Consider the following 26923-nt stretch of genomic DNA (forward strand, 5'->3'; position numbering starts at 1 on the left):
CAAATGTATAGCTGTGATGTATCTTTGATCAAGTCTGAAGTAGTTCTTGCCCACAGATAATACAGATTCGCTTTCTTGCCAAATATAACTGGGTCTGATGTGATAATAGTTACATAACAAGGCAACTGTGACAGTGAAGTTTGATGGAGCAAAGTAGTATTAGCTACTTGTTGCCAGTGTATACTAAACTGGAGGAGAAAGATAAGGATCTAGTTTGATTTTTATGACACTGCTAAGCTTCTCTTTTACTTTAGACACTGTGAGGCTGTCACATGTTTCATTCTACTGACAGACTTTCTGTGGTTCATTGGATTATTGGCTGCTTCGATTTAAGAAATCTTTGGTGTTCCCTCTTACGAAGAAATTTGTTTGGCGTTTTATAAAAATTCCTCAAGGTTACCTTTCACTAATTATACCTACACACTAGTGCATATTGGTGTAATACGAAATGTGTAAGATGTTTGATAAGACAACTTTTCCATTGGCTCTCAGCAAACAGTGTTCACAACACAATTAGATATGTTCTTTCACTTTTTCTGACAACATCACATGAGCATGGGAAAATGCTTTCATTTCAACTAGCCAGTGGTCATCTATAGACACAAAAGTACACGCTGCAAGCGGTGATTTAACGTTCTCGTAATGGATACATTTTGTATTTAGAAACTAATAAAAGGAAACACAATTGGCACTGCAATTGTGCACTGAGTAGAATAACTTTATACGGTGTATTAACTGCCTTCAATACAGTAGTATGCAGTGATTAATGTTAGTGATAAGCCAACATGTTTGCTAGTGGGTAGTGGCAGGCAGGTGAAGAGCAGTGTATAGGGAAGACCAGAGTGTAATTACCTGGTCAAATTCTCTTCCAATAAAAAACTGTTCTCCAATTGCAGTGTTGCGTACATATCTTATACGTGCACTGACGTTGATTTGCATGTAATTAACAAGAATGATTATTAAAGGGAAACGAAGTGAAATAGAAAACTTTACGTTTGTCTTCACATATGAATGTTACTGAAATATTACTTACTTCATAAGTAGAACGAGAGTATAGGGAATAAATCTATTCAGTAATGTCATAAAAATAATTATTACAGCAGTCACCATAGCAAAACAGTGCTACTCACTATATAACTAAATAATATCAGCCGAAGATTGGGATAGGTAAAATAACTTTATTCAGATACAATCCCCCTTTGAGTATAATAAATACAAACAGCACAGTTTTTTACATAATTAAAAGCTAAATTTAAGTGTCACATCCATGAACAACAGATGCAGTAAACTGACATAAAATTTCTGTTACATGAAAAAGATTATCCATTTTCTGCTACCACACACAATAATTACCCTTCCTTTTGTTATATACGGTACTCTTGTACATTAACACTGCCGGGAAGTTACAATACGATCTCATGTATCGAGTGTTTGCATTACACACTTTGAGTATTGCATTTCGTTGAATATATATGTGTATAATATTAGTATTCAGAACAAACATTTTAAACCTATTCGCTGAAGCTCCGTTATGTAAGACCCGTGTTTGTCATGAAAAATTGTGTACTCTAATACTTTTCAAGTGCCTTTCTCTGTTATAAAAAACATTGTCATCGCGGACTTGCAGCAAAATCCATATATTAAAATTCTACACCATTTACTGACACTAGGCACTAGTAAACAGACACTACAATGATTCCATTGTGTAAATCCATATATTTTGAAAATACATCGAATGACTCTGCTGCTAAAGGCATGTATTTACATATCATGAAAATTTGCTCTTTATTCAGGCACGTAGCAGGCACAGTGAGTTCAGTCATAAAGCTAAACCACCATATTCATTACAGCAAACATATATACACACAACGTGAATACCAACCAAGTTGATGAAACAGTGTTATTCCTTTTCGTTACATCCAGTTTAAATTGTCCACAAATGAAAAGGACGCAATAGTTGAGAACTATGTAAGGTCCGAGGAAAAAAATGAAAATGGGAACATTACTTCTAAGAAGGAAGGGTATTTGGAACTAGATAAGCGACAACAGTGGCTTTTAATTATATTTACACAGTTAAGGCAGCTTTGTGACGCAGAGAATAGTTTCTGAAACCTGTTTTTTATTTTTAAAAGGCTCTGCTATATACATCATGTAGAAGGGCAGAATATAATAAAGTCAGCGTGGTAACACGGTTATCCGAAGGTGAGCATTTGTATTGGGCTTTATCAAGAGAAGCTCGGGTTGTTGAATTCTTCCATAAGTATCAGGTAATGAAGGACTGCTATGATTACTAGACGACTATTTTATCTGTTAACAAATTCCATTAAGAACAGAATCGATCTCTTACACACACATTTTCTCCTACGTTACGGCGCCGAGTTGTTTCAGATAAAGAGAAATGTAGTGCTGCATATTCTTCTCTCTCGAGGAATGCAATGAGACATGCTAAACATATTTAGAGGAAAGGGTAAAATTGGAACAGTAAATGGTCTGTTTAAGAAACTGTTTTTATGACGGAAGCGCTAAACTGCGAATTTATGGGTACAACGTAGCAGTGGGTATATTTTCTAGTCGGTTTGAGCTAGGACTTTTCTGCAGTAGAATGCTGGGACGTATTGTCGTTTTTTGCAAAGACCAGGCATCGGTATTTCTTTTCTGTGGCTCAGCAATCACACCCCTAAGAAGTGACTTTTGCGTTCTGTGGAGAATCCATAACGTGATTTGAACCTGAACACACATTTCGTTTAAGAGCACATAGTCATTTCATTTGCTGTTCCTTTTTCTTTTTTAAAAAAATTTTCGGTATTTAGTAGCACTATAACAGTATCTAGGCATGTTCAGTTTTTATGACAACTACAAGAATTCTCTAAAACTCGTATTCCTGACAAATTAAACTTGACTGATTGTGTGAAGTGATGAAAAGGGAACTAAGAAAGACGACACGTGATTGTTTCACAAATTTTAATAACTTGCAAAGCTTTTAGTAAAAATAAATTGAATTGCCAGTTAAATCTGATAATATGATAGTAAAAGACGTAAAGGAGGTACTATGAACAGAAAGAGAGTCGTCATAAGGTAAATAGAGAAAAAAATAAAGAATAGGAAGACTTGAATGATAGACGAAATCACAGAAATTGGTCCCAGAGAAAGAAAAAAAGAGACAGTCAAAAAGATCGTAGACAAAAACACCGATCTAGTTGAAAACTGGCGAGAAAGAGACATAAAAGTTGCAAGCACTTCCAAAGGAACAAAATACATCGAAAGTTTGCGAGGAAACCGACGGTGCCTTCCTAGAAATTTCCTTGTCACTCTTCCGGAAACCGATTTCCAAAGACAGTGTTTGTTTCTACTGATTATCAAGTTGGCTCCTCTTCAGATCACCGTGTACAGCGATCGCACGTTCACAATCTTACAGTATATTTTTAGCAAAATAATAATGAAACTATTTTCATCCTACATCTATTTATATTGTTCCAATGTACTTTATGTGTTCAAGTTGTATACGTGTCTGTATCAAATAAATAGCTTAAGTACGAGTTCCTCAGACGGCCCCAGTGGGGAGGATCCACAGCATGGGTGGCGCCCTGGTCTCAGGGCGAAAGCAGTCGCAGGGCGAGCGCCCACAGTGGCAGCTGCAGCAGTGACGTCACGGCTGGCAGGCCGGCCGCGTTGCACAGGTCGTAGTCGCAGATGGCGCAGTACGTGACGTCGGCAGAGGCGCTGATGGCGGCGCACGCATCAACGTCGTCGTGGCCCAGCCAGATGCAGTGCCGCGCCGTGCTCACTTCTCCCGTCGTCACGTCTGCTGGACACAAACCAGACACAGCAGTTATCCCCATGCACTTGGTTTTCACGTAGGGAGGGCATGGTCGACAACCTTTGGTGACATACGCACTCAAGCTGTCGGGCCAGCAGCAGCGACAGCAGCGCTCATGGCGTACGAAATCAAAACTGTACAGACCGTGAAGTTAGTGTTTGTGGGGCAGCGCACCGATCTCAATGGCACACTCTTTCCCAACACTCCACGACAACAAATTATGCCTCAAAATACGACGTGTATTCATTTTGTATTCACCCCTTCTTCAGATGTTTGCATTTGTTTACGAGTCGAGAACAATGGTTCTTTACTTACGAAGTTTTACAACAGTTGTCCGCAAAACTTCCGTTGCAAAATTCTGTAACGCTGTTAGAAAGAAACAACGTCCTGACTTGTATAAATCAAACACACGCTGACGGAAAAAAATCGCAACACCAAGAAGGAGTTGACACAAAAGCGAGTTGGCAGTCGCGTTTCTAGGTCAGAAAGATGTCTGTTCAAAATTTGCAGTACACATTACCTTCAAAAACCACATGATAGACTTTCATATTTTCTCACTCGCTACATGCAAACTATTAACCCAACAGAAAAAATTAACACGACCTTTTCTGCAGGAAATTTAACGTAATTAAATTTCATACAGGTGTACGTTTTTGCTGGAGGCTATGGTTTTTGAGTTATTCAGAAAAAACGCCTTTGGTGGTAACTTTTGTGCTTTTTTCTTGGATAATTTCAAAAACCACGGAGTTTAGCGAAAACATATCCCAGTACAAAATTGAGCTACATAAAATTTCCTACAAAAGGGCCAGGTTCATTTTTTCTGTAGGACTAATAGTTTGCGTGTAGAAAACGAGAGACTGTGAAAATGTAACGTGCGGTATTTGAAGGCATTGTGGTTTGCATAAAACCCAGTGGTAGGGGCAGCTGAATCACCGTGTATATTGGCCCAATTATACAGAAGACAAACTGTGAAAATGTGAACAATAAAATGGCGGAAATTTGAAAATGCTTTCTGTACAGAGTAAAATGCATGTCTCGCGCGCTCTCTCTCTCTCTCTCTCTCTCTCTCTCTCTCTCTCTCTCTCTTTCTCTCCCTCCCTCGAAAGTCTCCTGTAGAATGGACTGAAACGAATCATGCTCCAGATCAGGACCATGGACCGCTGGTAGCCCACCTGTGATCTACAGGGTGAGTAAATTAAATAAAACTGTTCTGCAAAAATACACTCCTGGAAATGGAAAAAAGAACACATTGACACCGGTGTGTCAGACCCACCATACTTGCTCCGGACACTGCGAGAGGGCTGTACAAGCAATGATCACACGCACGGCACAGCGGACACACCAGGAACCGCGGTGTTGGCCGTCGAATGGCGCTAGCTGCGCAGCATTTGTGCACCGCCGCCGTCAGTGTCAGCCAGTTTGCCGTGGCATACGGAGCTCCATCGCAGTCTTTAACACTGGTAGCATGCCGCGACGGCGTGGACGTGAACCGTATGTGCAGTTGACGGACTTTGAGCGAGGACGTATAGTGGGCATGCGGGAGGCCGGTGGACGTACCGCCGAATTGCTCAACACGTGGGGCGTGAGGTCTCCACAGTACATCGATGTTGTCGCCAGTGGTCGGCGGAAGGTGCACGTGCCCGTCGACCTGGGACCGGACCGCAGCGACGCACGGATGCACGCCAAGACCGTAGGATCCTACGCAGTGCCGTAGGGGACCGCACCGCCACTTCCCAGCAAATTAGGGACACTGTTGCTCCTGGGGTATCGGCGAGGACCATTCGCAACCGTCTCCATGAAGCTGGGCTACGGTCCCGCACACCGTTAGGCCGTCTTCCGCTCACGCCCCAACATCGTGCAGCCCGCCTCCAGTGGTGTCGCGACAGGCGTGAATGGAGGGACGAATGGAGACGTGTCGTTTTCAGCGATGAGAGTCGCTTCTGCCTTGGTGCCAATGATGGTCGTATGCGTGTTTGGCGCCGTGCAGGTGAGCGCCACAATCAGGACTGCATACGACCGAGGCACACAGGGCCAACACCCGGCATCATGGTGTGGGGAGCGATCTCCTACACTGGCCGTACACCACTGGTGATCGTCGAGGGGACACTGAATAGTGCACGGTACATCCAAACCGTCATCGAACCCATCGTTCTACCATTCCTAGACCGGCAAGGGAACTTGCTGTTCCAACAGGACAATGCACGTCCGCATGTATCCCGTGCCACCCAACGTGCTCTAGAAGGTGTAAGTCAACTACCCTGGCCAGCAAGATCTCCGGATCTGTCCCCCATTGAGCATGTTTGGGACTGGATGAAGCGTCGTCTCACGCGGTCTGCACGTCCAGCACGAACGCTGGTCCAACTGAGGCGCCAGGTGGAAATGGCATGGCAAGCCGTTCCACAGGACTACATCCAGCATCTCTACGATCGTCTCCATGGGAGAATAGCAGCCTGCATTGCTGCGAAAGGTGGATATACACTGTACTAGTGCCGACATTGTGCATGCTCTGTTGCCTGTGTCTATGTGCCTGTGGTTCTGTCAGTGTGATCATGTGATGTATCTGACCCCAGGAATGTGTCAATAAAGTTTCCCCTTCCTGGGACAATGAATTCACGGTGTTCTTATTTCAATTTCCGGGAGTGTATTTCTTGCAACTTAAGATAGGCAACCCAACTTAAATCATCTCCCCTGGGCGCCAATGATGGTAGCACATCTTAAAGTGCAATAAATGTTTTCACTGGTCAGTTTTATTTCGTTCACCCTGTGCAGTTCTAGAGTGAACTGAAAGGACTGCTATATTATTACCTCTAAATATATACACTGCACACTATCTTTAAGTGTTTAGTGGGGAGTACTTCTGGTACCCAGTATTCCCTGTCCCAAATGCAAATGGATTGTATGAAGGACCACTATCGGTACAGCTCTGTATGTAGGTATGTAGTGCTTTTCCACATCACCCCCATTTCCTTTTGATTGACAAGGCACTTAACAGAACAATAGGTTAAGTCCATTATAATTATCCGGGCTGTTATGCCGTGGTCGGTTGATGAATTCTGAGGTGATTCCCAACGTTTCGTCTCCGACTGCGGGAGACATCTTCAAGGGGGTCCAAAGCTTGATGGAAGGTCCAACACACCCACTGGCTCGCTACTGACTGCCGCTAAATTCCGTGTCCGCGCGCCCCCGCGCCGCGGCGTGATGTCACGTGTTTTGCAAACGTCAGTGCAATTGGCCGCTGTCCGTCGCCATCGATCGCCGTTGCCATCACCCAGTAGTGGACGAGTGGTACACATCTTCTTTAACACCGGCATCCATATACCGTTTAATTTGACGCCCTCCTCCTTTCGGTTGAAATTATTTGGGTGTTTAGCGATTTCGATTGCCTCCCTGTAGAGCCTTTCGTAGTATCCGCTCGTGGCCGCTAGTACTTGCGTCCCCTCGAAACGAATATTGTGGTTCCCTGGCTGGAAAGCATGCTCCGCAACAGCTGATCGTTCCGTTTCTCCTCTTCTACAATTTCCCTTGTGCTCTTCCAAACGTTTAGAAACAGTTCTTTTGGTGGTACCCACATAAACATCACCACAGCTGCATGGGATCCTATACACTCCAGATTTTTCCAATGGTTTGCAAGCGTCCTTGGCAGGCCCAAGGTATTCCTGTATCTTCCTGGTGGGCTTGTAAATTACGGTAATATTACGCTTCGCCAAGATCCTCCCTATTCTTTCCGTTACATTTTTAACAAACGGCAGGAAAACCCTAGATTTTGCAGTAGCCTGTACGTCAGTATGATTTCTGCGTGGCTGCCTGAACGCACGTTTTATTTCGGCGGACGAATATCCGTTCTTCGTTAGTGCATTGTGGAGATGTTCCATCTCAGCGTCGAGCAACTCAGGTTCACAAATATTTCTAGCTCTGTCCGCTAACGTCTTGATAACACCCCGCTTCTGTTGTGGGTGGTGGTTCGAATCCCGGTGCAAATAACGGTCCGTGTGCGTGGGTTTGCGGTACACTGAGTGGCCCAAACTACCATTTTCGTTTCTAAACACAAGCACATCGAGAAATTGTAGTTTGCCGTCTGGCTCCTCCTCCATAGTAAACTGAATTCTCGAGTTTATACTGTTCAGATGTTCGTGGAACCGGCTTAGTTCCTCCCTACCATGTCTCCACAACACAAACGTGTCATCCACGTATCGCAACCATACATTTGGTTTCTTTCTGGCAGTACCTAAGGCCTGTTCTTCGAATTTCTCCATAAAGAAGTTTGCAATTATGGGACTTAGGTGGCTTCCCATAGCCACGCCATCCGTTTGCTCATAAAACTGTTCATTCCACTTGAAGTATGTGGTCGTCAAACAACACTTAAACAGCTCTAAAATATCAGCAGGAAAAATTCGATCCAGCTGTTCAATACATCATTAAGTGGAACCATGGTAAACAGCGATACCACATCGAAGCTGACCAATATGTCCTCCGGCTGGACCACTATGCCATTCAATCTGCTGATGAAATGTGTCGAATTCTTTATATACGAGTCCGAACGGCCCACATGTGGTTTTAACAGCGTAGTCAAAAACTTGGCTAACGAGTAGGTGGGTGAACCAATGGCACTTAGTATCGGTCTTAATGGAACATTTTCTTTATGAATTTTGGGCAATCCATGAAGCCTCGGTGGTAGCGCAACCGAACTGCAGAGACCTTTCTGTACACTCTCTTCAATGGAGGACTTTTTTATTAACCGCGACACAGTTCTGAGAACGTTGTTAGTGGGGTCCTTATTCAGCTTCCTATATGCTTGCGGATCCAGTAGATCCGTAATTTTTCTCTAATAGTCGGCCACATCCATAACCACCGTTGCGCTTCCTTTGTCAGCTGGGAGAACCAAAATACTATCGTCGTCATTCAGGAGTTTTAAAGCTCTTCTCTTACCCACAGTTATATTACTTTTCGGCGGTTTTGCATTGGCTAATATTCTCACTGTTTCTATACGGATTTCTTCAGCTGTTACAGAATCTACACTGCGAATTCCTGCTTCTACATTGGCTATAATTTCTTCCGTGGGCACAAAACGCGGACTAACAGCAAAATTTCCTCCCTTGGCAAGCACAGATGTCTCATCGTCAGATAACGAACGTTTGGACGTTTGACACTGTGGATCTCGGAATATTGAATTCCTGAATGATTTCCCAATTGAATGTCCCATGCATGTAGCTCCAACTACCATCCCATGTTCAAAGGCTCGTAATTCCCATGGCGCAGTCATAATCACATTGGAAACGTTCCTACATGAATCATCTGAGTACAAATGACAGCTCTGCCAACGCACTGCCCTTTTATACACCGAATACGCGATACTACAGCCACCTAGATGTGCATATCGCTATCCCATTACTTTCGTCGTCTCTGTGTGAAGCTTTCCACAGGTCACTTAAAAATTCGTCGTCCCCCAACATTCCTCGCTCGATAATTGCTTATTATAACCTTCTGATGCCAAGGACAGTCGTTGCACCTCATGAACTCCTCATCCTCTTAAAGCTGCTTTTTAGTTGAGCAAGTGTGTAGTTAACGCCGACGCCATCGTTTCGTCTGCTATATATTCCTTGTAGAATTTTTTTGCTGAAGTGATACTGGACGCAGCTCGTGTTTTGTGTAAATGATGGCGTACGTGGCCTTGGAACTCAAATGGTTCAAATGGCTCTGAGCACTATGGGACTTAAATTCCGAGGTCATCAGTCCCCTAGAACTTAGAACTACTTAAACGTAAGTAACATAAGGACATCTCCATGCCCGAGGCGGGATTCGAACCTGCGACTGTAGCGGTCGCGCGGTTCCAGGCTGTAGCGCCCAGAACGGCTCGGCCACCCCGGCCGGCGCCTTGGAACTATTAGAAACCATAGAACTTGGCTTTTTTGCACACCGGTTGAATCTAAGGTTTCCGGGGGAGGAAGGGGGGGGGGGGGCTAGAACAGAATCCTTAACAAAGCAGGAGCATATAACGGTTTTGAATATGCCCATAAGACAAAATGTTAGTCAAAAGAACATACTTGGCGCTTTGGAACGCTACAGATGTAGAACTAGTACCAGGGGCACATGTGCCTCTGCAACGCTTGCTAAGGTTCGGGCAAGGGCGGGGGGGGGGGGGGGGGCGGTGGTCTCGCGGTTCTAGGCGCGCAGTCCGGAACCGCGCGACTGCTACGGTCGCAGGTTCGAATCCTGCCTCGGGCATGGATGTGTGTGATGCTCAGAGCCATTTGAACCATTTGAAGGGCGGGAGGGGGGGGGGGGGAGGGTGGTTGCAGAGGAGATTAGATACAATGGCAATCGTGTTTGGTGTTTATTGGACGTGACCATGGCCGTATTTTGAATGAAGTTACCCGTCGTGTTGATGTAATCAACGCGGATTGTGGCCAACGCGTCTGCAAGGAATGGTGTAGGCCTACCACTAGCAGCCATGTAACTCGCCATAAGAACAGTGGCCGCAAAGAGATCCTAACTGACAGAGACGGGAGGCAAGATTCACACCTTGCCCATCACAGCCTGTTTTAAACTAGACTGGAGTCTCGACCAATTTGGGAACGATCATTGCTAAGAGAACTGCGTTTGAAGCACATTGGAGAAGCATTATTTCAAAACGTATTAAATGCAGCTGAGGTCAAAATACAGTTTGTCGCGTTTTAACCCCACTTCTGTTACGCTCTTTACGGCTGTTGAGCCGGATCGAATAATTTCGTATTCTTTCCCATAGTAAGTTAGTGCTGAAACCCATCAATCGGATCAGATCTCATTATGTACACCACTGCCGAAGGTTCAAAATGTATTATGTTCAAGACATGTTTCCCAGCCTGTGTTATTAGCCCGCTTTTTCCTTGGCTCTTCCCGGTATTTTCATCTTGCAGCTCACAATGTGTTGCTGACTGCAGAACTGTGCACTTTCGATCACCATGGAGAGCTATTTATCTGTGGAAGAGCTATGGAAAGGAAGTGGAGTGGGAATTAGAGGTTGCGAATACTAAAAGAAAGCGTGAAAGGGAGCTCAGTATGTAATAATACCTGATGTATTTCACGAATGATGATTTTTCAATGAAATTTGTAATGTCGGTTGGTTGATGCGTTATACGTGTGGGAAAGATTGCATAAATGCATGTTTTTATACGAGGGTTGTCCAGAAAGTAAGAAGAAACGGGAAAAATAAAGACCGAAACGAGACTCGAATCAGTGATCCAGAGATTACTAGTCTTGAGCACGACTTATTTTTTTCATATTTTTGTATTTAATGCGTCAGGAAAATGCTCGTAGTACATGCACTTTTGTTTAAAAATTTGTATGGGCTGGGATTAGATCTCCAGAGCCCTACGCAGCAAGCGTTGTACGGAAGATGATCAAAAGGGTCCCAGTGAAATTCCCGTAAGAGTTATTTGGTCACATCCGCGTGTGAGGTCGGGCATTATCGTGGAAAAAAACAACACCTTTTGACAGTAATCCTCCGCGCTTGTTGTGTATTACGCGGCGTAATTCCTTAATGGTCTCGCAGTTATCATGTGCATTGATTGTTTGGCCTCGTGGTAAGAAATCAATCAGCAAAATGCCTTTTCTGTCCCAAAAAAACGGTACACATGACTTTTCGAGGTGTCAAGATTTGCTTAGGCTTAACCTTCTCTGGGGATCAAGTGTGCTTCCATTTCATTGATTGCCGTTTTGTTTCAGGGGTGCCGTACGATACCCAAGTTTCATTCCCCGTGACTATCCGAGAAAGAAAACCATCGCCTTCTTCATTGTAGCGAGTCAAAAACTAATGTGCACTGCCCATCCGTTGTTTATTGCGTTGTTCAATAAGAATTTTGGATACCCAACGTGAGAAAAGTTTTCGAAATTTCAGATTTTCAGTAACAATTTCATGAAATAGTGATACTGAGATTTGCGGAACTTCTATAGCAAGGACACTAACTTACGATTGTGCTTAATCTCCTATTCACTTGTGGGAACCAGTTCATCAGTAACCACAGACGGGCGTCCACTTCGTTCTTCATAGTGCACTTCAGCACATCCTTCATTGAACAGTCTCACCCATCTTCTTGAATCACTGATAGCATTTTGTACGTAAACCTTGCAGATTTGCCGATGAATTTCCTTTGGTTTAATTATCTTTGCATACAGAAAACGAATCACAGATCTGATTTCACACCCGGCGGCATTTTCAATTACGGCTGACATTATAAAAAAGCACTAGAAAGCACAAGTCGACAGCAGCGATCTGAAAATGACGTACATATCTTCTCCTTGAGTCAGATTAACTGCCGCGTATGCTCGGAACTGCGATCGTAGCGCTGCCTCGGATAGAAATAGAAACGGAACTTACTTTGCGGACGACCCTCGTATAAACTCAACGTAGTCACCCTGGAGACGAACACATTTCTTCCAACGAGTGACCAATTTGTTGACACTTTTACTGTAAATAGTATGATTTTATTAACTAGCCACAAACTCAGCTCTGCTTGCACCGCACCATCACTATCATAGTGTAATACGCGTAAGTGTTCTTAAAGTTTTGGAAACAGATGAAAACCGGATGGGGCCAAGTTGGGACTGTATGGAGGATGATCGATGACAGTGAACCCAAGGTGTCGGATTGTTGCAGATGTCGCAGCGCTCGTTTGTGGTGCGGCATTGTCATGCTGAAGCAGAGGGTGCTCCATGTTTGGGCGGACAGTTCTGTGTTTAGAAACTCGATTACAACACACTGTTTCTTACGCACCGCCATCATTACGTTACACACCGCCATGTTACAAGCTAGAATTCGGAGCCCTCTAGCGGCAGAGGCTGCTTGTATGTAGACTTGAAGAATAAAGAGATATAATCTTAATAATGTTTGTTGTACTTAAAAAGCTTGAAGAGTTCTCACATTAAGAAGTCGGGGTATTACTTTTCAGCTCGCCATTGTGCGAAGAGGTTGATCTTTTCATAGGTTATTAAAGACGCTCTGGAAATATAGGCGTCGATTTTCTCCAGAATCTTTGAGAATTTCACCGTCAAGTAACTGGAGATTTATATTTGAGTTCTGAGCTTTACGCACCATAAATATACACTGTCGGAAAAAAATCATAACGCCAAAAAGTAATTATCACAGGTTAATGAAATTTTGGGAATACATTTGTTTGGATGCCGTATTCAAGAGATAAACATTGCAAGACCAAAGGTAAATGTAAGCGTGAGATAAACGATTGCAAATGTGAAATTCTGGTACATGAATAACCAGTGCAATCGCCAGAACGTTGAGTACAAGCATTCAGACGTGAATGCATTGTGTTGTACTGGTGCCGGGTGTCAGTTTGTGGGATGGAGTTCCATGTCTGTTGCATTTGGTAGGTCAACACAGGGACGGTTAATGCTGATTGTGGATGATATTGAAGTCCCATATGTGCTCGTTTGGAACGGATATGATGATCGAGCAGGCCAAAGCAACACGTCGACACTCTGTAGAGCATGTTAGGTTACAACAGGAATATGCGGGCAAGCGTTGATCGGTTGGAAAACACCCCCCGGAATGCTGTTCATGAATGGCAGCACAACAGGTCGAATCACCAGGTCAACGCACAAATATGCTCTGAAGGTGCGTGGGGTAACCACGAGAGTGCTTCTACTGCCAAACGAAATCGCAGCCCAGATCATAAATCTGAGTGCAGATCCAGTGTGTCTCCCACGCAGACAGGTTGGTTGCAGATCAAGTGGCCTCCTCCTAACCAACACACAGCCATCACTGACACCGAGGCAGAACCAGCTTTCATCACAAAACATAACAGACCCCCACCCTGCCCAGCAATGAGCTCTCGCTTGACATCACTGACGTCGCAAATGGCGGTGGTTTGGGTTCAGCGGTATGCACGCTGCACGGCGTGTCTCTCGGACCTGTCCTCGAATAAACCGATTTATAACAGCTCGTTGTGTTACTGTGGTGCCAACTGCTGCTCAAATTGCTGCTGCAGGTGCAGTACAATGCGCCAGAGTCATGCGCCGAACACAGTTTTCTTCCCTCTCGGTAGTGACCACCGCTGCCAGAAATCGTGTACAGTGGCTACATTCCTGCCAAGTCTTTCTGCAATATCGTAATATGAACATCCAGCTTCTCGTAGCCCTATTACCTCGTTCAAACTCAATGAGATACTCGTATTGTCAATGGCTCCTCTGTCGCCTTAAAGGCATTATTGATTAACATCAACTCACCACGTTCATTCTCAAAGGTAACTAACGCTGACGACTGTTGCGGCGTGTGTTTAAAGCAAACCTGATTCGCATCCTCATAGTAGCGCTACTATCTCCACTGTTGTGCGACTCGCGCGAAATTTGAATAGAAATCATCTTTCAGGTGCAGAAACACGCCTACCAACATCCGTTCATGTCGCAGAACATCTTGGTGTTGCAATTTTTTGTGCATCAATGTATATAATTGCATAAATTCGATTGCAGTGTGGTCTCTTTGTGATTGGAAGACTGAACTGTGGTTCGGCAGTCACTGTTTCGCCTGTTTTCAAACGATGTAAGACGTCGAGTGCGCCGACAGCTCTATGAGACGATTAACCTGTGATGTGTGGAGGGTGGGTTGGGTTGGGTTCTTTGGGGAAGGAGACCAGACAGCGAGGTCATCGGTCTCATCGGATTAGGGAAGGAAGTCGGCCGTGCTCTTTCAAAGGAACCATCCCGGCATTCGCCTGGAGCGATTTAGGGAAATCACGGAAAACCTAAATCAGGATGGCCGGACGCGGGATTGAACCGTCGTCCTCCCGAATGCGAGTCCAGTGTCTAACCACTGCGCCACCTCGCTCGGTGTGGAGGGTGCAATTCAAGTCACAGATAGTTCCGTGCCGGCCAGGATGGCAGAGCGGTTCTAGGCGCTACAGTCTGGAACCGCGCGACCGTTACGGTCGCAGGTTGGAAACCTGCCTCGGGCATGGATGTGTGTGATGTCCTTAGGTTAGTTAGGTTTAAGAAGTTCTAAGTTGTTGGGACTGATGAACTTAGAAGTTAAGTCCCATAGTGCTCAGAGCCATTTGATAGTTCCGTGATGTTGTGGGGAGTTTTTCGTACTTATCGTATCTTCGGCCCACATATTCACTTTACCCCGAAAGTGAACCAGTATACTGGTTTGCAGATTCTGTCGAGTCTTCTGTTGAACAGTGAGCTGAGATGTCGGTACTCATCTTCATCCATTGACGGACATTCGCCTGTAGACGCATGTCACATTGGGAGGTCGAGAGACAAGGCAGGTCACTTCTTGATATGTGGAAAGTACACAAACAATTGCATTCATCGGCCCACATAAAATACTTGATAAACTCGTAGTTTTACAACAAAACCATGCACTCCAGAGCGGTGCTACATAACGAGTTTATTTCACAGTGTCGTTGAAAATGTAGATAAATAATTGGACATTTACCTGACAGAAGTACCAGGTGATCAAAAAGTCAGTATAAATTTGAAAACTTAATAAACCACGGAATAATGTAGATAGATATGTAAAAATTGACACACATGCTTGGAATGAAATTTGGTTTTATTAGAACCAAAAATAAAAACAAAGTTCACAAAATGTCCGACAGATGGCGCTGGACAGAAAAAGTCAGTGACTGCGCATGGCAGTCTATAAAAGGGGCTATAATGAGAGAGAGAATCAGATGCGCCAGCAGTCGCAGCATGTTGACGTTACCTGAAAAGGCGCTTTTAGTGAAGCTGTATTATCAGAATGGGGAATGTGCTAGTTCAGCGTTACGATCCTATCGCCACAGGAAGGGGATTCGAATGGGTAAAGGTCCGTTGACAAATGCAGCTGCGGCGAGAATGATTTCGGAGTTCGAAGCCACGCGTCGTTTAGACGATAGACCCCGTAGTGGCCGACCGAGCACAAGGCGTAATGCTGCTGAGACAGTTCAGCAAGAAATGGAGACTGCAGCGGGTTCGTCTATGGACGGGAAAGTGAGCGCTCGTGTAGTCGCACGTCGCACCGGCATTCTATACACTAAGGCGTACCCTCCGATGCCATCCGTAGAAAATCCATCGGCTTCATGAACTGTTACCTGGCGATTTAGTGAAACGGAGGGCATTTGCGGTGTGGGTGTTTCAAAAGATGGCGGAAGATGACGATTGGTTGAGTAATGTGTTGTGGACCGGCGAAGCTCATTTCACGCTCCTAGGGTCTGTCAAGGCCCACAACTGCAGAATTTGGGCTACCGAAAATCCTAGAACTGTCGTGGAAACACCATTGCACGAAGAGAAAGTCTCGGTACGGGTTGGAACAACCACATCTACCGTTATCGGGCCTTTTTTCTTCGAGTAAATGCGTGATTCTGGTTTTGTAACTGCTACCGTGACGGCTGAGAGGTACGCCGATATGTTACAGAATCGCATTATCCCCAGCCTGGCTGATAAACACCTGCTGGAACGTACGATGTTTATGCAGGATGGCGCTCCACCCCATACTGCTAGACGCGTGAAAGATCTCTTGCGCGCGTCGTTTGGTGATGATCGTGTGCTCAGCCGCCACTCTCGTCATGCTTGGCCTCCCAGGTCCCCAGACCTCAGTCCGTGCGGTTATTGGCTTTGGGGTTACCTGAAGTCGCAAGTGTATCGTGATCGACCGATATCTCTAGGGATGCTGAAAGACAACATCCGACGCCAATGCCTCACCATAACTCCGGACATGCTTTACAGTGCTGTTCACATCATTATTCCTGGACTACAGCTATTGTGGAGGAATGATGGTGGACATATTGAGCATTTACTGTAAAGGACATCATCTTTGCGTTGTCTTGCTTTGTTATGCTAATTATTGCTATTCTGATCAAATGAAGCGCCATCTGTCGGACATTTTTTGGAGTTTTGTAATAAAACCCCATGTCATTCCAAGCATGTGTGTCAATTTGCACCTCTCTATCTACATTATTCCATGATTTATTCAGTTTTCAAATTTATACTGACTTTTTGATCACCCGGTAGATTAAATGATGACCAGCGAGGAGCCAGCAAAAATGCAACTACTCCACTAAATACTGGTATTTAAGGCCATGAAGGGTCATAAAAGAATGATTTCGTAGTGACAAAATTCTGAACATGTAGGTTACTGTGGTGACCAGAACGGCAAAACCGTTTTGCATCCTTTTCAGCACGTTTTCATACTTAGTTAACTCTAATACGTTTAGTGTCGGAAGAAAAGAACAGTCATATACTGTTCCAATATTTTTTTATTTATTTTAAGCACCTAAAGCAGGGATGGCCACGTATTGCGTTGTGAGCCGCGCGCTGGCACGAGTGCCATAGCGCTCAGCTTGGCTGGCATATTCTCCCACTGCCACGTCACGCAGTGGGGGGGGGGGGGGGGGGGGGGAGGGGCACTGCGATTGCTTCATATTTAAATGACAGTGTAGTTGCACTCCACATGAGTTGGTCTCATATTTAACATTTCTTTAACATTTCTCAACAACACAGATCAGAAACAAATTTTCAACATTAAACTTCTTGGCAGATTAAAACTGTGTGCTGGACCGAGACTCGAACTCGGGAGGAAGTGCTGTTCCAGCTGAGATATCCAAGCACAACTCACGATGCGTCCTCGCAGCTTCAGTTCTGCGAGTACCTCGTCTCCTATCTTCAAAATTCAAGCTGTGAGGAGGAATCGTGAGTCGTGCTTGGATATCTCAGTTCATGTCGGCACGATAGCTCAGTGTGTTCGGTCAGAGGGTTTGCTACACATTGCAACAAAAAAACTGAGTGAATGGAGCAACGAAGAACCTAAATGGGTGTCATCGGACGTCCGCCCTGAAAAAATTCAAAGAACAAGACAGAAAAAAAAAAAATGGTAGAGCACTTGCCAGTGAAAGGCAAAGGTACCGAGTTGGAGTCTCGGTCCGGTACACAGTTTTAATCTGCCAGGAAGTTTCATATCAGCGCACGCTCCGCTGCAGAGTGAAAAATCTCATTCTGGAAATTTTCAGTATTATTTAATTACTTTGGCGCGCTGAAGACATTATATAATTTTTATCTGGTACAAAATGTCGGCATACGGACAGATGCAGACAATGTTACAGATATTCGCACTCAGGTTGCCATGTAATCGTGACTTATTTAGTTTCACAATCGAAAAAGCCTGTCATATAAATATGTCAATCGAAATATTGTAGCAGTTTTGCAACCTCATTGTGGTGACGTAAGGCTCTAGCTGAGGGACGCTATGGAGACGTCCTGGATGTTTTTAACTTTAAAGGGATTTGTCTTTAAAAAGAGAATGAACTTGCAGGTCAGCCAGTTACTTCTGCTCATACACAGGGCTGTTCCCAACTGAAATGGCAAATGGTCTCAGAAACAGATGTAAAACTCACAGTCTTCAAAGCGTTTAGAAAACTATCCTATCTCATTCAAGGCCACAATGAATTCTTCAAACCTAATGCTTTCTTTAACGCCAGTGATCTTACGAAATTGGACTGTGTTCATCAGAATGTGTCCTTCCTTCAAAGTGATTTTGCTATTGCGTATGAATCCTCTTCAAATCAGAAAGGAGTTATTTCTCACCTTGCAATGTCTTACTGTGGACATTGAACAGTCAGGTCTACTTAAAATGCGAGGTCTGCAATCCATTCCGTATGTTATAATTTCGTTCCTGCACTACTTTTTCCTTAATAAATTCAAGAATAGCGAGTTTTAAACCGAAAAATCATTCCAGGAATGTCCGTTCACTTAACCAATATACTTTCAGCAGTATATAAAGTCTCGATACGCTTCGCACAGTCCCATCGAAAACTGTTGCATCAGTGAAATAATGCGTCCGACTTCAGCAATGTTACATTTCATAGCAACAGTTCTCCACCTGCTCCAGGCCAGTAAATTCAGCATAAACTGCTTCTTGATGTACAGACCAACGAATCCCGCCTGTCGATCAGTGTAATTTTTTGCTCTTTCATTGTCAACTAAATCCTGAAGTTCTTTCTGATTGATGTTCTAATGTCGTTTCTTAGCCAATCTGCTTTACCGATCGCTTATGTGTCAGCCTAATGTATACTGAGAATTCTTATCCCTTTCTTCTGTCATTTCAGTTCATTGTTATAGGCTTGTGACGATAGATCGCTATACTGCCTCTTTCTGTGCAAGCAACCACCACACCTGTGAACGCCCTTCATAATGCGAACGAATAGTGAAGCGTAAACAGCGCCGATGCTACGATTCTGCCGAACTCAAGAGAATTATACCGACCGAAAAATGCCGCACCACAGTACTCAATGAAATTATGTGGTCTCTGCTCTTTCGGACATGTCTGAAAGAACAGACACAACACATTCACATAACTGATTCTCCTAGGTGGACAATGCACCCACCTTCTTCAGTGCGAATGCGCAATTACGTCCGACCTCATGTGGAAATCTCAGGGCAGCAAGCATGGAGGAAATGCACAGGGACTGCGTTTAGGTGGCGCTCAGCGGGATTGTGGGTCGGCCGTAAAGTGTGCCGAGATAGTCCGCGCAGATGCGATAACACCGTGTCCCATACGGTGCGGTGGTTAACGCACCTGCCTGGCAAGCAAGGAGCTCCAGGGATCGAATCCCGGTCAACCACACATTCTAACTCCTCGCCGCTGATTCCGCATAACGTTCTGATGCAGCTGACATCTTTAATCCTTTAGCTTTCCCTTCACTTCTCCCTCCTCCAACCAACTTCCGTTTACTCAGTGAAATGTCAACCTGTTCCGGGTACGTCCGAGAAGAATGGAGCAAAGCTGAGACAGGCCCGACCTTGGCCTGCAAGCAGTACACACACACACCGTCCACACACGAAGTTTGGCACGCCGTGGCTTGAACTGACCTGAAGGGAAAGAGGTACAATGCTGCCACTTCAGAGAAATACGGAGGATCATTATAACCTGAATCGGAAAATGAAATGTACGAGGAGGCTACAAAATACAAGTTATTCATTGTTTTGTTATGGCAGGCCAAGAAACTTTTATTGAATGCTAAACTGCACTTGAAAGAGGCACAGGCACATCACACTATTTTTCAATGTAGTAAGCCAGTCTGTAGACAGTGGTCAGAACGTTCTATCAGTCGTCCAATATCTGGACGATGTAATTCCGTTCCTTAGTCACAGAGCCATTCAAATGTCCTACATCTACATCTACACCTACGTGATTACTCCGATATTCACAATAAAGTGCCTGGCAGAGGGTTCAAAGAACCACCTTCAAGCTGTCTCTCTACCGTTCCACTCCCGAACGGCATGCGGGAAAAACGAGCACTTAAATTTTTCTGTGCGAGCCGTGACTTCTATTATTTTATCGTGATGCTCATTTCCCCCTATGTAGGTGGGTGCCAACAGAATGTTTTCGCAATCGGAGAAGATAACCAGTGATTGAAATTTCATGAGAAGAAAAACGCCTTTGTTTTAATGATTGCCACTCCAATTCACTTATCATGTCTGTGATACTATCTTCCCTATTTCGCGATAATACAGAACGAGCTGCCCTTCTTTGTACTTTATCAATGTCATCTGTCAGTCCCACATGATGCGGATCCCACACCGCACAGCAATAATCCAGAACAGGGCGGACAAGCGTTGTGTAAGCAGTCTGTTTAGTAGACCTGTTGCACATTCTAAGTGTTCTGCCAATGAATCGCAGTCTTTGGTTTGCTCTACCCACAATATTGTCTATGTGATCGTTCCAATTTAGGTTATTTGTAGTTGTAATCCCTAAGTATTTAGTTGAATTTACAGCCCTCAGATTTGTGTGACTTATCCTGTGATCGAAATTTAGCTGATTTCTTTTAGTAATCATGCGAATAGCTTCACACTTTTCCTTATTCGCAGTCAATTACCACTTTTCGCACCATACAGATATCCTATCTAAATCATTTTGCAAGTCGTTTTGATCATCTGATGACTTTACAAGACGGTAAATGACAGCATCATCTGCAAACAATCTAAGACGGCTACTCGAATTGTCTCCTATGCCGTTAATATAGATCAGGAACAATAGAGGGCCTATAACGCTTCCTTGGGGAACGCCTGATATTACTTCTGTTTTACTCGATAACTTTCCGTCTATTACTACGAACTGTGACCTTTCTGACAGCACAAGTGAGACGATACTCTGTACGCACGCAGTTTGGTTAGAAGACCCTTGTGAGGAACGGTGTCGAAAGCCTTCTGGAAATCTAAAAACATGGAATCAATTTGACATCCCCTGTCGATAGCACTTATTACTTCATGAGTATAAAGAGCTAGTTGTGTTTCACAAGAACGATATTTTCTGAAACCGTGCTGACTATGTGTCAATAAATCTTTTTCTTCGAGGTACTTCATAATGTTCGAATACAGCATTTGTTCCTCAACGTTGTAAAATCTGCGAGTTCTGCGAATCAGTTCCTCGGCTTTATGTCTTCCGTGGGCAGTGTTGATGGTCCCCTATCCGATCAGCATCGCCCACGTCTGTGCGACCTTGGTCAATTTGTCGGCACCATGTCATTACGGCTGAATGCGACATTGCATTTGGTCCATACATGGTCAGGAATTCGCGGTAAATCTGTGTGCAATTTGGAGGTTTCACCCACAAGAATCGTACTGTCCTGACTACTTCAGCTTTGGAGTATGTTTCCAGCTGTCGCGCCGCTTCAGTCATGCATCGTGATGCATTTGCTATCCGTATCCCAGCAAAGCTGTGTCTGCAGGAAACTCGGAACATCTGTCCTCCTATGATAATGTGCCACTATTGTTGTGCAGCAGTCTTAACATGGGAAGACATGTGTAACTAACTTCTTGTAGTCACCTAGCAAAATAAAAATGTAGGCTGTTGATCAACTAACGGTGCCCGTATGAAAACATACTGAAGTGGAAAGAAAACTTCGTTCCTTTCTGGAAGTCGTATTAAACGTTATGTGCATATGTGTGTATTATTTGTGTAAGCGAGATATGTAATATAGCTATCTATGTAGCTATGGAGCTGCATCATCTCAGTTTCAATTTTTTTCCTATACAAAGGCCTTTGTGTAAAAACAGCCAGGCGAAAAATGTTTGCTGAATAACTGTACCCCGCTTGTCTACAAATTCTTCCTTTCCAAGGCAGCACTCAACACATTACTTTGAACTTCGCATGTAGGAAAAATGTTACCACTACCGATGATTACACAAGACTGAAATTCTTGTCAAGACATAAAAAAGAAAGGAAGACATGGAAATTCTTATTTGAGAATTCACGCATTTACCTTTGAAAGAGGTATGTAATTATATTTATCTATAAATTATTGATACACAAATAAACACCCGCATGGAGAAAGCTGATATTTTTAAGACAACTTTACCTGTGCAAAACGTTAATATATTTCACACATTTTTCTCTGTTAGTGTTTGACTGTACAAGATGTACAAGGTATCACCACTATAATCAAAACATCTTGCCTAAAAATACTACAGCAAAGAAAGATTGACATTTACTTCATAAGATTGACATTTACTTCATAAATCGCCCGTCAGCTGGTCGAGATGCTGATTCAGTGGAGTGACGTCATCGTCCAACTGTGTCACTGAGACACTGTCTTCCATCAGATGTCCTGCTGTCATCGTGTTGAAAGTTTCAGTTGTTTCATTGGGTGACTTTTCCTTAATTATGTTACAAGCGTTCGGATATTTTACAGGTGTGGATATGAAATAAACATCAAGCTCTGTTAATTATGTTCGCTGCCAAGAGAAAAAGAAGCCTCTACAGACTCTAAATGTCCATGGGACATTACAAAACAGTTACATAACAGACCCAAAACACGGCGAAAAAATACGTCGAGATTACCAAACTGAAAACTGTGTTGACTGTTTTTGAAATGAAAGGTTTCAGTCCAATAATTTGGTCCCGAGGGTATTATATAAGACGCTTCAATGACACTCAACGAAGAAACTACGAAAAGGTATAGAAAACGGTTGGCTACTTCACCCGAACTTTTAACTGGTCACTTGCGGTTATTGGCCAAGCCACATATTACACACAGTCTGTATTTCAGTCCTGATCCCTGTACACGTAGGAAAAAGGACATGAATACTATCTATGTTCGATATTTGATTTTAAAGATTCTCTTCTATTGTGACTTAAGCTTAGAAAAAAATTTATAATTCCAACTATGTAGCTTTTTGTTTTAGGCAATACGACCTCGTCATATGAATGTACCACACAAAGAGTACGACACATTCTAATCTCTTCTTAATGACTATTTCTGCATTCCTCTTGAAATCCCACGTTTTGTTCTGCACACCATAGTGACACCTGCAAGTGACAGGCAGCTCTGAGACTACTATCGTAAGTGTATTGTTTTATTTTGCTTATATGTTAAGTAGTTTAGTGGCATGTAGTCCCATTTAGCATGCCTTTTATTGATGCCTAAGAGATATCTGAAGTTGTGCGGCACTGGAACGAAATCGGTTATTAGTTTTAAAAAAAGGACCTGTAATGTTGATCACATTTATTTATAACACATTTTCATAGAATGAAAATGGTATCTGTACTGTAAAGTCACATTCTGTTTGAGAGAATAAAATAACAAACTGGATCAAATACATCGAGTTTAGTGAAGATAAGGAATAAGGTTTTCGGTCCTGTACAAAACTGTTTGTTGCTGTGCTTTCCTTTACAGTACTTATTAATAGACCCTTTTAAGAGTGGGAATGCAGAGACTACGTTTTACATCATATATTATCTTTCATTTTATGGCGACTGATATTCGTCACATGGACTTGTGCAGTCAACATGCAACTTCCGCTACTGTAATAGAAATGCAACAATGATTTGTGCTCTCATCACGCAGCCACTCATGTTTCCCAATTCGTATGCCAAGGACGGCAGCTATCAGACGTACTTTGCATGTAGCGTGCTTTGAAATGTATGCACTACGGCTTTAGCTAAGCTGTAAAATGGCTCAGTAAATGACACCTTCGTGCTCAAGAGTGTCGTAAATACTTCGCAGTGCTGTTAATTAGCTATGTCTGGCAACGAAATGCGTCTCAAGATTCAGAATTACCAAAAGGCACGTGTTTCCCGCTACAGGTTCTTTGGATTATACCGCAGCGTTCACCCCTCCATTGTGTGTTTGGTGGGTCTTAGAGAAAAGCCGGGCCAATAACTGAGGAACGCCAAGATCATTTTACAAATCTTTACGACGTGCTGAGTGAGGGCGATGACTGATGAGAATAGGAAGCTAAAGGAGTTACGAGAATTAATACTTAACATGCGACGGTTGGAAGATTAATCAATTTCGTGGGGTATTTTTGGTCAGATGAGCGAGCGGAGCGAAAACAACACTCACTAGAAAATACACACTGGAGTCTCGCCCGAATTTTCAAAGCCAAACTAAGAGCTTGAAACGGACAAATAAGGTATGAAATCGACCAGCTTGAGATGTCCTTTTGCTTGAAACTAATCAGGATGGTTAAGAAAACTTAATTAGTGATTTGAGGGAAAAATACAAAATAGGTTGAAATCAGTATTGTCATAGCCAAACGAAGAGTGGGAAATGGACAAATGGGGTATCAAATTGACCAAAGTGAGGTCCAGTTTTGAAAAAAATTACCTGATAATATTCAAGGTAATTTAGGGAATGTTAATTAGTGAATTGAGTGAAAATTGAAATATTTCACAAACAGCTGCTGCTAGCTATGTAAATGAACTGTCAAAAAATCTCAGCATAAAAGTTCCCTGCATTACCTTCATCTATATACTCTTCTTAATAAGTGAATACCGATGGACATTTAAATATATTTCATACTCTCAGAGCAAAAATTTAAAAATACGATCAAATGTTTTGTGACAGCATTTGTCTAAGAGCAAGAAATAAACCATATTAGAGAAACATTTGATGCACTTCAGTGTTAAACTTACAATTTTATGGAGGATATTTGTCTGGTAGAATTACACTCAGTCGTCTTTACGTCGCTGATATATGAGTATTTCACCATTATATACGATTTCCAGCAATATTCGAAGGTGGGTCAAATGTTTCTCTAAACTATATAATCTCCTACTTTTCGACAAATAGTTTTACAATATATTTGACTGTTTGTTTTTTCAGTTTTTTTTTCAATTTGTCTATGGTGGTGAACTAAATTACTGAGTGTATTGTGTATGATTCCAAACGGGTTGCGCTAGGCTAACAAGGGAACCTCCCCATCGCACCCCCCTCAGATTTAGTTATGAGTTGGCACAGTGGATAGGCCTTGATAAACTGAACACAGATCAATTGAGAAAACAGGAAGAAGTTGTGTGGAACTGTGAAAAAATAAGCAAAATATACAAACTGAGTAGTCCATGGGCCAGATAACCTAACTTGTACACTTGGCGAATGGGTAACAAGATTCTTCTACCTTGCCCGATTTAGGTTTTCTTGTGGATGTGATAATCACTCCCAAAAAAGTGATGAAAACATAAGAGTTTGTCACATAAACTGAAAATAAAAAATTAAACTTTTCACTCGATGGAAGATTTGAACCAAGGACTTTTCGTTTCGCAGCTGCTCACGTTACCACAAGACCACAGCGCTCTTGTGTTCCCAGTGTCCTTAATGTTGCCTATCTTCTCTTGAACTACTCAGTTTGTATATTTTGCTTATTTTTTCACAGTTCCACACAACTTCTTCCTGCTTTCTCAATTGATCTGTGTTCAGTTTTTCAAGGCCTATCCACTGTGCCAACTTATAACTAAATCTGAGGGGGTTGCGATGGGGAGGTTCCCTTGTAAGTTTGACTATCCATCCGGTAATCGTGATTTTCCTCCAGAGAATGTATACTTTTTTAAATATTAAGAAATTCTTGTGCCGAAATTTTCTCGAATTACTGAAAGGTACATATGGGTGCCTCTAACTAGCTCCATTCCCATGTGACGGCTTCGTATAACACGGAAACTTGTTCTCACGATACGGTATCACAACGTTTAGCTGCGTAAACTTATTCTTTCCCTTTCCTATTTACTTTTATGACCAAACAGCTGTATTTAACATACATATTAATCATTCTTGGTACATGCCCATGACGTCAGGACTGGGACTCGTGATCTTCACACGAACTGTACCAGAGTTCGTGAATGAAGCTCACCACACAAAATACAGGGTGAACATTAAAAAAACGGACAAACTGCAGAGACGGATTCCTGACTGGAAACGGGGCAAAAAGGTCCCATGAACATCTGTCTTGAATTGCATCGTTGGCACGGTAGATGGCGCTGACGAATGGCAGCTCTTCTGACCAACTGCCACGTGTTCCTTGTGTGTTGCAGGCTGTGTGATCGACGCAGCGTACTGTAAGCACCAGAATGGTCGGGTACTTCTGCCGGGATCAAGCAGAGACGGAGTTTGTGTACGGGCAAGTAGACGGAAACGGTGTAGAGGAAGCACGCCTATATCAAAACAAATGCCGTCACACACGCCAACCACATCTCGCAACATTTCAAGCACTTTTTGGGCGTTTGCGTGATTATGGGCCCTTTCAGACAGAAGAACATGCAGTGAGGCCGTGGACTGTACGTACACCAGATCTGGAGCTTGTGCTAGGATTCATCTCAGTGTCCTGTAGAACCTGGTCCTCCACATCTCGTGTAAGCACAGCCCTCCGCCTACCTGCACGTTCGTCTGTCTGAAAGGACCCATGATCACACAAACGACCAAAAAGGGCTTGAAAAGTTGCGAGATGTGGTTGGCTTCTGCAAGGGTACTTGTTTTGACATAGGCGTGCTGCCTCTCGATCGTTTCCATCTCCTCGGCCGTACACAAACACTATCTTGGCTTGTTCCCGACATGAATACCAGGCCATTCTGTTGTTTACAGTACGCTGCATCAATCACACAGCCTGCAACGGGCAAGGTACACACGGCACGCGTGTCAGAAGAGCTGCCATTCGTCAGCGCCATCTACCGTGGCAACGATAGACTTACGTACACATGTTCAGAGGACATTTTTTCGTCCATTTCCAGTGAGGGATACGTCCCTGCAGTTTGTCCGTTTTACTAATGTTAACCGTTTATTATCAAACAGCTTAAAACAGAACATGGATGGTTTTGGAGCGCTTTAAATGGCGTGATAGTAATGTCAGGCTGTCATGTGACCCTCCTCCGCT

General features: G+C 43.5%; 1 protein-coding gene across 1 annotated transcript in view; it reads right to left on the minus strand.

The window, feature by feature from the left end:
- Positions 1 to 1158: 1158 nt before the first annotated feature.
- LOC124596138 overlaps positions 1159 to 26923 on the minus strand; it is a 257058-nt gene continuing 231293 nt past the window's right edge. The window contains exon 3 of the mRNA XM_047135158.1: positions 1159 to 3802. Coding sequence (XP_046991114.1) covers positions 3591 to 3802 — 212 coding nt within the window. The 3' untranslated portion in view covers positions 1159 to 3590. The remainder of the gene's footprint in view (positions 3803 to 26923) is intronic.

The sequence above is a fragment of the Schistocerca americana genome, chromosome 2, assembly GCF_021461395.2.
Source record: "Schistocerca americana isolate TAMUIC-IGC-003095 chromosome 2, iqSchAmer2.1, whole genome shotgun sequence".
Taxonomy (NCBI): Eukaryota; Metazoa; Arthropoda; class Insecta; order Orthoptera; family Acrididae; genus Schistocerca; species Schistocerca americana.